The 12052-nt window shown below is 39.9% G+C and overlaps 1 protein-coding gene across 3 annotated transcripts in view; it reads right to left on the bottom strand.

Annotated features, from left to right (window-relative positions):
* The window catches only part of EPB41L4A (erythrocyte membrane protein band 4.1 like 4A), a 139811-nt gene that overhangs the window by 60973 nt on the left and 66786 nt on the right, over positions 1-12052 (bottom strand). For all 3 annotated transcript variants that reach the window (XM_087742221.1, XM_087742222.1, XM_087742223.1), the window contains exons 5-6: positions 9816-9913; positions 6689-6809 (exon numbers count right to left, since the gene is read on the bottom strand). In XM_087742221.1, coding sequence (XP_087598347.1) covers positions 6689-6809; positions 9816-9913 — 219 coding nt within the window. The remainder of the gene's footprint in view (positions 1-6688; positions 6810-9815; positions 9914-12052) is intronic.

The following is a 12052-nucleotide window of genomic DNA, read 5'->3' as shown; positions in this document are numbered from 1 at the left end:
GTCATTATCCTTTCAGCACTGTACTTCTGCTGACTGCAAGTGAGACTGGACAGTAGGCACAAACTTTTACTAAACTCTCTGCTGTAAGATCCTACCAAGATATATGCTATCGTATATACAGTGCATGCCTACTACAGTGGCTAATCTTTTCCCTGCTGTCACAAGCACACTTCAGACATTCCATTTTTAGGCTTGAATATGCAAAATAACTTTTTCCCAATAACTACAGGATTATTAAGAAAGCAGGAATGGAATCATTGACTGGGGTACTATTTCCCCATAGCAGTGCTGAAACTACAAAGGATTTCTGAAAGCAAGATTCATGACTTCAGATAAAGTATTTCTTTTTCATAAAATCTTGCCTACAGGAAGTCACACCAACTGGTAATACCCAAGTCTGCTATTGTGAAAACAAAATTTGGAGTCTGTCTCAAGAGACTACCAGCTTCAAAGATCCAGCCTGCCTTCCTATCTGCAAATATCAATTCATCAGTTAAAAACTACCATCAGCTGTATGCTGGTAGGAAACAACAGGTGGGAAAAAAAAAAAAAAAAACAAAACAACTGGCTACTAGGACATATTTGACATCACTGATGAAGGATTTCTTGTCAAAAAGAACAAAATTGCTAAATAAATTCAAAGCCTTCTACAGACTTATCCTCAGAATTTAATTTGTTCTTCCCTTAATTACTGCCATTGATACAACAGCAAGACAGTCTGTTGCAAGCGTGAAATCATTGAAGATGCATTTTCATCTTCACTCCTTTTTAATACTTCTGTGAAAGCTACTGGATTGTTATTGGGAAAGTATTGCACATCTTGTGGAAACATCAACTCAAAAAGATGCATCTCCTGCTTCACCCTGTGATTGTTCTCTTGGGGAAACACTTCACTGCATTTGCTACTTTTCAAATTCAAGGTGTGAAGCAGAGCTCAACATTTTGAGCAAGACCAGGAAAAGTCCTGCAACATGCACATTCTCGCTTCTTGTCCTGTCCTCTCTCCAGCCTAGCAGCTACTTTCCAGGTTTCCCCAACTTTGTGTTATGCCTGACAAGGTAAAAAACACATCCAATGTGAAATACGTGAAAACAGCAGGGCTAGCAGGAATGCAATAGCATAGGTACTCAAAATGCCTTCTTTGTATCTGGGAGATGGGCTGTTTCAGCCCATCTTATCCATGCAGTAGCACTGATACTGTTTCAGGTGTTAGCCCTTCTTTCCAAGGAAAAGCAGCAGACCTGAAGCTTGTGAGAGAAATCCCTTTCTTCAAGAGCTGGATTTCCCAGTAGATCTGTGATTCATCTCTGTATTCTGAATATGCAGAACACTGGATATTCAGCACGTCAGTGTTGTCACATCTGACATGCCTTTTATCCAATTCTGCTATTAAAATTTACTCCACAGCTTGATTTTTTTAAAATCTTGTTGATAGCTCTCAGAAATATAAGTAAAATATTCACTGGAGCAGTATTGTCCTACTGAGTCCCCAGGGAGGATAAATATCAGTCCTGAGCAAAGTGGATTACCCCATTACTGAATTAGTGCTAGAATCCAACACCAATTTAAATACCACCATTAGTGTTTCCTTACTGACGATACTTAGAAAAATGCTGATGTGCTTATCCCACTATTCTCACCTGTCTCTGAAAGTACCAAAAGGCTCAAATGTCAAATAAGTGTTTGCGTGTGTGTAAATATTTTCACAATAATACATAATTTATAAGAAAGTGTATTTGCAAAAATATTAAAGGAAGTAAAGATGTGAGCTGGAGCTTCTGAAGGAAGCAGATGGAAGCCAGAGGAGGAAGTCTTCCCAAATGTAAATAGTGAAGACAGAACATGAAGGGGAGAGGGGAATGTCAGGGACAGAAACTATTCCCACCATTACAAAGGGTAAGTGTTTCTTTTTTACTGTGCATGAACACACAAACTCTCCTCAGCATCATAAAACTTGACAATACACACCAAAACTAAAACAGTCTTTGCAGTTGGTAAAGACAGAGCAGGCAATGTAACAGCCACGAAGCTGACATGCACCGCTCATTTAGATTGACAAGGAGCACCTGAGTGCCACTGATGGGCCTAAACAATATTGAAAGCTACTCACAAAGCTAACTATCAGGGGCATTTTAGCTTTCCTTATGCCCCATTGACAGCATGTAATCTCGATTCAACATACACCAACAGCTGACTCGCCAAGTATGAGTTACTCCCAGATCTGCTGCAGTCTGGAACAGGCAATGTCGGATGGCCAATACAAGATCTCCCATTTGAACTGAGGGATCATAGAATCATAGAATTGTGAAGGTTGGAAAAGACCCTTAAGATCATCGAGTCCAACCGTTAACCCATCACTGCCAAGTCCATCTATACCATGTCTTCAAGCACCGTATCTATCCATTCTTTATATACCTCCAGGCATGGAGACTCAACCACTTCCCTGGGCAGCCTCTTCCAATGCTTGACCACCCTTTCAGTGAAGAAGTTTTTCCTAATACCTAACCTAAACCTCCCCTGGCACAGCTTGAGGCCGTTTCCTCTTGTTCTGTCACTCGTTACTAGGGAGAAGAGGCCGACCCCCACCTCGCTACAACCTCCTTGCAGGTAGTTGTACAGAGCAATAAGGTCTCCCCTCAGCCTCCTCTTCTCCAGGCTAAACAATCCCAGTTCCCTCAGCCACTCCTCATAAGACTTGTGCTCTACGACCCTTCACCAACTTCATTGCCCTCCTCTGGACACGCTCCAGCACCTCAGTGTCCTTCTTGTAGTGAGGGGCCCAAAACTGAGCACAGTACTCGAGGTGCGGCCTCACCAGTGCCGAGTACAGGGGCACTATCACCTCCCTGGTCCTGCTGGCCACACTATTCTTGATACAGGCCAGGATGCCACTGGCCCTCTTGGCCACCTGAGCACACTGCTGGCTCACGTTCAGGCAGCTGTCAACCAACACCCCCAGGTCCTTTTCTGCCAGACAGCTCTCCAGCCACTCCTCCCCCAGCCTGTAGTTGTTGTGACCAAAGTGCAGGACCCGGCACTTAGCCTTGTTGAATCTCATGCAGTTGGCCCCAGCCCATCGGTCCAGCCTGTCCATATCCCTCCTCTAGCACCATGAGCATCTGCTTCCTCATGTGCAAGCCCCGAAGCCACTGCTTGCTCCTCCAGATGTACATGACAACATAAAGTTACCTCACCCTCCTATCTGACCTTGGGATTGTCATGCTGGTTTATAGATGGGACAACAACTGCAGTAGGCAGGCTGCAGACACTTGATGCTGTCAGAAACCCCACCCCCACCTCTGACTTCTCTCACCTCACTTGATTTAGAAACTTGCTCAAAAAAATGCATCCTGAATGAATTCCTGAATAGCTATTATGCCGTGTAAAAAACTGAGAGATAACATGCAACCAAAACCAGTTTATCTGGACATAACTAGCAGAAGCAAGGTACATGCAGGGCTACAGCTGTCTTGCAAAAACACCCCATGTTTCCATGCTGGACTCCAGAAAGGATAAAGAAGTCCTTCCAAACCATATCACAAACCTATCCCTAAAAGATCTCTGGTAGGTGAGATAATTTGGGATATGCCCTCAGCCATTCTAGCTTCAAATTTCTTAACTAAAGAGACCACTGTCACCTGTGCAGAAGTCAATGCTGGTAGTGCTGTTGACAGTCAGGCTGAACTAGCAATGGGTACACTCTTAGTTTCACTCTCTTCTGATGCTGCTAAATCCCTGACACCTAACTGCAACCAAGCAGCAAGAGTATCAGAGCTTTAGATCAATAAGCATATAAAAACACTAGAGACAGTCTTAAGACAGTTATCAATCCTCTTCGCAACACTGTTCCCCCAGCTTCTGAATTACATCTTCAAAATTATAAACTTTTTGAGGCAAATGGGTCTTAATCTGATTTACTACACTAATGACTACAAAAACTTGAGAAAGAGGAATGAAGGTTGCTCAGTATCAGTGGCCTGGTACATAGCAATTCATCTCAAGTTTCATTTCTCAAACACAACCTCTGTGATGTTGAACGAAACAAACTTTCTGTGACTCAGTTTCCAATCTCTGGAACAGAAAAAAAGGTACTTTTTTACTTCACAAAAGGACCTGTAGAAAGGTTCTCTGTAACGCGTCAATTATTATAAGGCAGTCAGGCAACCACACAGAAATAATTGTTGAACAACAAACTCTCTTCCCTGAAAGAGAAAGCTCAGGTCAATGTGGCAACTGGCACAGACTCCAATTACAGGAGAACTTTTCAAAGAGAACAGCTGTGTCTCTGAGTTAATACCTATTCTCATTAAACAAGGCACAAATAACACTAACATGCAAAACTACAGGCAAGAAATTATTTAACCTTTATCCAGACTGTGGCTTCATTATAGCAAGAGAATAAAGAAATCTAGATCTACATACAAGATGGCTAGTTCTGATTATCTCTACATTACTTTAACAAAGGGTATGATGAACATACTCCTAAAATGTTTCTTACTGCTCTCATCTTAGTAAATGGTTATATCACAATTGCACCTAGCTTGGATTTGTTAGAACAAGCTTCTTTACACTTACCAGGAACATGAACTTAGAGATAAGCAAGTAAATGTTTATTTTGGCTTTATGTAAGGTTGAACTTCTGGCATATGTTTTATTTTCAAAACCAATTTCACATCTTGCATTTTTGAAGAAACTGTGATCTAATATTTGGAACAGCAGGTTGGGAAGCCAAATCTCTCTGACTTCCAGTGTTTTCACACAGTGACTGGTGGTTTGGCCTCTGTTACTCATACACCAAGAGTACTTCAGTCTAAAACTAATCTCACTGAAAGTATTTCATACATAGCAGGCCACTTCTAAAAATGAGTCTGGGGGACAAAAAGTGGCTCTGAATTGCTGGGGATTTTTTAATATTTTTTGTATGCCTAGAGACAGTGTAGAATTAAACCTCCTCCAAAGAGGACTACTTACACACCTCCTGCAAATGCACCTAGTATTTAAGCTATATTCACACAGGATCACTTTCTGGCTCTGCCTTCTTTACTGGAAATTATGTTCTTTGCTCTAACTCTGCTATGAGTTTGCTATGTTTTTCCTCTCTATGTTGCTGCTGTTGTTCCTCTCTCAAGCACTGACAGAGCCAATGGGGTCAGAGGTCACTAGTTCTTATCTTGCTTTGCTTATCTGTTGGGCACTCCAGCCCACCTCCTGGGTGCCCTTATTGCAGTTTTGCTTCCCACTACATTGACAAATAATCAAAGGAAGACATTGTATGCACAAACTGCAGTCTGACAGAAAATCAACTGACTCCCAAAGCAGCATCTTGGGATCCACCAATCTATCAATTATCCAGAATGTCAATGATAGTACAACTCACATGTTTTGTGTCCAAGGTGATTATTATTCCTGCAACTGGAAGATGGAGACTTGAAGTTTTGCAGTCTCTATTATAAAAATTGAACTGTCTTTTCCAGTTTTTACGAATGTTAAGTTGGGATTGCATGACTCTCCCAGGTCTGTTGACATACATGTTTCAGATATCTGCAGTTCTCCTTTGTCCTGTCTGCAGTGCGCCTAATATTCTCCTCCTGCAATCTCTTCAACAGTTGCCCCTGCCAAGTACCATAACTCCAGCTTCTCAGCTCCTTCTCATATATAAGAAATGTTATCAGGTACAGTTTCAATGCCTGTGAACTTCTGTAGTGCCTTGTTCAGTTTAAACCAAAATTATTTCGAGGCCCACCAGATACCCTGTGTTCCCACTGCTTTAGCATCACATGCCAAACTTGGGAATTTGTTTGGTTTTTGTCCAGAAACCAGCACTTTGAATGCCCTGTGTTATTCAGCTCTGCCTGATGACTCTGTTTCTAGGTGCTGCTTTTTTTTCTTACGAATCATATGTTCTTCCTTACAGTGGAATCCATTATATTGACCACTGCCAATACATTTTATGTAAGATATGTTGGTTAATAAAATGAAAGGACTTTATGCTTGTGAAACCAAACTGTCTCTTTAATTCACACAGATGTTGCAACTGAGATTATCACTTAAACTATGGCCATACAAACTGCTTTCCTGGTACCTCCTGCAATGTGAGCTGCTCCAACAAAGATTCATGCAGGTTGCTACAAGCACTCCATTACCCCAGCTAAGGATCTGGCAAGAAAATAGAGGTTTCATTGCACCAAGTGCTGTACATTATGAGATTAAAAGTGGCTTTGTCCTAACAGTTCATTTGAATACACAGGGCAGTACAAAGAAAAGAAATGTTATTATCCCCATTTGACAGACAGCAGACTGAAGCATAGGCATAATAAGCAATTTGTCCAAAATTATGCAGGAAATCTGTCCTGAAACAGGGAACTGAACTCACAGATTTTTATTTCATTCTTTTTAACTACAAAACTAAGAGGAAACAGGAGAGCTATTAAACTGCTGGTTCTGAAACACCCGTACCTAGGTCTGACAGACATCGTATTTCCAGTTATTGTCCTACTCAGTTCCTAAAAGAACAACTCCAATTATGTAAAATGCTTTCTGTTTCTGAGGGGCATAACTGGATGCACTCTGTTCTTTTGTTGGGTCCAGAGACCTCCACTCTGCACCACAAGCTGCTCCCTTCCTCACCTACCAAGTATCTCCCAATCTGATGTTACCTGCCAAGTTCCCAACAGTACTGAATTCTTACATCAGAGTTTTGTGTATCCGCTCTATGGCATCCTCCAGCTCTTCCTTCTGGTCTGGAACAAAGCGGTACTCCGAGACGTAACCTGCAGTGTGCTTATATGGGTCATAGTCTCCCAGCTCAGCTAGAGGACACAAGAAGAAAAGGAAGGTCACCTATTTTCAATGCTTTATGTTAACCACAAAAATATGTTATATAATCCACCTATTTGTTGCCAAGCCATCTCTTTCTAACTGACTGTCAATTTATCATGCAGTCAGTTAAAAAAAACCCAAACAGTACAGAACTGTTCATATCAGTGCACATAAAACCAAGGAAAAAAAGTCTTCAATCATCTTAAAAGAGAAATGGAAGGTTCAAAGAGCTACAGGTTTCGTAAGGAAATCTACCACGTCTACAAGTCTAGATACAATTTGTCCAAGCCAGCAAAGTTGAAGTTTGATTATATACATTATTTGGCAGCATACGTAAAACAAGTGGAGAGGTAAAGTCTAGTTTTTGGAACACCTGTGCCCTCATGATAAACTGTAATATTACAGACAGAACTGATCCATATTCTTACTGGGACTCCTAACATAAATGTCAGTGTGGGAATGTAAATGGAGACAAATATTCTGAGACACCCAGAGGTACACCCTTCTAAGGGTAAGCGTCATTTCTTGTGAGGAAACACAAGACTTCATTTTTCAATAAAATATTGATATATTTCCTGAGCATTAAATTCACTTTCAAAATCAAAATAATTTAAAAAATATTTTTCTTAAAGAACCTCATGAATAGCTGATATAATTTTCTTTAAAACAACCTTGAATTTGCATAATTAGTCACATCAGTTTACATGTTGCCATACAATTATAAAATAAATATGCATCTTGGTCAGAACTCACGTCTACTGATCTTAACTCTAATTGCATCTACCTGAGAAACTCTGTGAAAGTTGGTATTTCAGTTTTTCAATGATCCTGAGTAAAATCTGCGTAGACTGGGCTTCTCTGAGAAAAGTTTCAAGGAAGGTTTCAATCCAATGCTCACTAAGCCAAAAACATAGCCAAAAGGAGGCTTCAAGAGCCAAGAAGAAAAAGACTCATCTAATAACTCATGTTTCTTTCCAGAATTTAATGATGTTTCTAGAACAGGACAGTGATCTGCTCAGTAGAGATATTGAGAAGTTTCTCTAGAAAATGTCCGTAAAAATTATGTGGTCCTTGCCCATAGCAGAAACAAGAACAGGAATGACTACAACAGCAACAACTGCAGCATTCCCAATAAGAAAATCGGTATATTCTGCAAACTGTGCCATGGGTACTGATTTTTCCACCATCACCACTATAACAGTCTTCAGTCTTTGGCCACAGAAGGAGGAAATGATTCATGTGCTAAGGACAGGATCCGCCCAGAGACCAAAAATGGCAGGTGGGCACAACCTGGATGGTGAAAGCAGGGCCCATGGATGGAACAGGACATGGGCAGAGGACTTTGGGAGAACACGTGGCCTTGGCTCTTCCTCCAGACCTCAGCAGCTGCTAGCTCCACTGGGAAAGACGCCACTGATACCATTACAGAAGCAGAGCTTCTCAGCTATTACTGAATTCCCACAAACGCACTTCATCTCCGTTTGGAAAAGTAAAAAGCATGGTCTGGCACATCACCCTTGGAAAGGCTGTTGACCTCGGTGCTGATGCTTTGGGTTCATATTTTCAGTATTGGCACAGACATTTCTCAGGTGTCTTTATATACTCTGAACAACTGCAGGCCCTAAATAAAAGGGCAAAGCTTTTTATACAGTCAATGGGAATGTATGCTTGCTGGTGCCAGGACTAACTTTAAGCCACTGTATGTAATCTTTGCCATGCTTTAACTCTCCTCTCTCATGTGAGCTTCCTCATTGTTTTCCAATAGAATATCTGAGATTAGAATCAGAGAAACAGGATTTTATACCAAAACAACAGGTCCCCATACTCTAACCACCTTACAAAATGACCAACAGACAAGAATTTATTCTTTTTCCTCATTTCTTGTAATATGATTAAGATGTTACCATCATTACATTTTTTCCTGCTTCATATTTGCAGTATTTTTTCAGGGAGGGCACGTATGCCAGTAAAGTGAAATGTGCATTGCAAACAGTTTTTCAGAGTATGACACGTCACATTTCTTACACAGCAAAATGAAGCTAAAAATAATTGTACAAAAAAAAAAACTGTCTGAAATTTAGGTTCTTGGAAACACATATAACACACCATGAAATTCTGTATAATGCCCACTCCCATTTCATACACAGATTATTCTGCCTTGTTATTCTAAAATGGAAATGAAAGGAGGGGTATTTTTTATGTTGTATTAAGTGTTGTTGAGTCACACTTGGAACACCAATAATACAAATAATCTTTGCTTAATACATATCACTCATGAGAAATCCAAACTTAACATAGAACAAATGACAGATACAGGTCCCAGCATGGATCATTATACGATTTTTGGTTACCAACTGTGTTTGAATACAGAGCTGTAATGTGAAACGAATAACTAACTGGTAGACAGACAGCTCCTTTCTAGTTGATTGCTAGTTCTATCAAGTATGCAGGATATAACATCCACTTCTGAAAAGCTAACTACTGATGGGTGAATGCAAATAAATGACAGATAGAATTAAAATTCTTCACTTCAGGTCAAAACACATCCTACCTTCAAGCATAGGTGCATTCATACTGACATAATGTAATTTTTGAAAGAATCTTTTATTTGACAGACTTTGTTGGCTGGAGGCTACCAATAGCCCATCAAATCTGTAAACCTCCTGATGAAGGTATTGCGTTACTCTATATGCAATCCAGAGTAACTCACAAAGTCTTAAGTACATGACGAGGTATTCCTCAGCAAGGCAAAGAGTGTTTGGCAGACTCTTCAGACTGACTTTTTAGTTTCTTCTTTACATTAACTTCTATATTGCTTCTACATTATCTGTTCAGAATGGTCATCTATTTACAGTTCTTTACCTGAAATCAGTCATACTAGTTTTGTTCTGTTTTGAAATGAATGCATAAAGTGTTAGTGAAATCTTCAGTCACCACTTAAAATTAATCATAATACAGGATTAAAAGAAATAAGCTCTCAGTTGGCCAGAACTTACACTGAATTACATATGCTCCCAGCTGTGCTGCAGTGTTGACTGGACAAGGCAAGCGACCCTGTAAAACGTCTTGCTTGACCTGCAAGAAAAACTGATACCTAAAACACAGAGAGAAAACAAAGCTATTATTTCAATATTGAGTCTGATGCTCCAAGTAATGTTTCATCATTGTCCAGTTTACTGAAGACATACCACGTACCATAACTATGTGACATTCAAAAAGTGTATTCCTCTCTGAATGACATTTCCCCTGACCTTGAAGTAAGGTCAACTAAGATTAATCCAGTGAAAGAACATAGGTAGGGGAGCACTCTGCAGTTTTCCCATCTGCTTATATTGTGCAGATACAGTTTATTTTACTCCTGAAAATGTAATTTCTCTCTTTTGACTTTCACAGAGCACTCAGGAAGTGGGGAAGAGGACTAGGAATCAGAAAAATGGAACAAGAAACCTATAAAGGGCCAAAGTTTAACCTGATCAGTGGATTAACATAAGGGAGAACTAGTATTGCACACTTCTTGACTCAAAGGTTTCCTCTTCACACACCAGAGCATCAACTCTCAAGCTGCAAGCGGATTTGATGGAGTCAATGCTCCCATGAAAAAAAATGGATGGGCAAACCATCAGCAGCTAACTGTATCTGTCATAGCATAGGGTATTCTCCTTCTTGGTATACAGATAGCAGAAGTAAAAATGTAATTTTCTAAGTCATAACCTGCTTCTACACTTGATGAAGCACATACTGAGACCACTTACAGTGAAACAATATGCAGAAAACAGATGGAAAAGTAAAGACAAGAAAACAAGCCATCATACAAAGGATCTGCTTGTTTTTGCAACTCCCCATACTCATTTACAAGAAATCTTTTAAAAGCTGTTTGGGTTTTGTCTGGTTGTATTGCAACAGATTTACGTAGCGTTTCACATCATCCTAAGCAAATTTCTTGTACCAAGTTCATACAAAAGGTAACAATACTGAAGAGGTAACTTTTTAAAGAAAAAAATAGTCATCCATACAAGTATATAGTTTTTTCATTATTCACTAATTCAACTTTTATCTATGTAGAGCCATTCAGCTACACTGCAAATAACTTATTCTGTGTTAGTACAAATTACTTATGAAAGAACCTTGGAACGATCTGTAAGTTCAAAGTGCATGTATGCTGATTTCAGGGAAGTTCACAAACTGCAGGTTACATGATAGCTGATCCACAAACCATTTAAGATCCAATCAAATTTATTAGACCTTATCAGCCCAGATGAGCCTCTGAATAAGGATACCAGTGTCTTTCTGGTTAATGATCTACCAGAATTTGTGCTATGACAGATATTATAGTAGGAATGTCCATCCTTAAAAAAATGGCTAAATATTCTCTGCCTTAAAGGACCAGGGCACTGCATAAGAGGTTTCTGGGAACATCATTAGGCAACACAAAGCACACACACTCAGTGTTTCTTCACTCTTAAGCAATACCTCGGTACTGCTTCTAGCTCATGCTTGCCTGTCCTACCTAGACAAACCTTCTCTGTATGAATGATGATAATGACAAAGATGATTTTACATCTACTGTGGAGTACACAGCATCTTCTTTTTAACATGAAATGCATTTCTGATATGCACCCATCTTTCTGTTAGCACGTCTGCATCTCTACAGTGCAGAGCTTCATACCAGATGATACTACAAACGTCTTTTCCATTTAGCAGGTATCGGTATTTCTGCATTCTCATAATGTCGTCTCAAAATAAAGCATGATAGGAAACTGCAAAAAACACCACCTCCCTGCAAAAAACAGTCAGAGCCAACTGTGAAGTGCTTAAGTGACTCCTATACAGCGAACGATCTCAATTCCCACTGAAGCCGCTAAGCTCCTCACAAAACCAGGGCTTTTGTCCAAACTTGTAGCTAAAGCACTCTCATCTTGTGCGCTGTCAAGTTTGTCATTCATACATAATAGTGCCTAAGCACTAGTTTGCTCTAGCAAACACATCCAGCAAATGTTAATGTGAATCACCACTGTGTTAGCTTTTGCCTACAAGCCAGATAGATTTTGCTCTGAAGCAATTACAAATTTGACAGGTTTTCATTATTTGCAAATAGTAATCACGTAACATCATGGATCATCAACACCTAATAACAGACTCACTCTCATATCCATTAAAATAACAAACACGTGCTCCAGAGAAACATGTTGGTTAGCACATCACTGGAATTACAAACTTAGGCAGAAAATTATTA

Source organism: Nipponia nippon, unplaced genomic scaffold (assembly GCF_047370975.1).
Source record: "Nipponia nippon isolate SJK-2023a ecotype South Korea unplaced genomic scaffold, ASM4737097v1 scaffold_8, whole genome shotgun sequence".
Classification (NCBI taxonomy): Eukaryota; Metazoa; Chordata; class Aves; order Pelecaniformes; family Threskiornithidae; genus Nipponia; species Nipponia nippon.
Note: the sequence above shows the minus strand (reverse complement) of the source record. Positions and strands in the feature narration are given on the sequence as shown.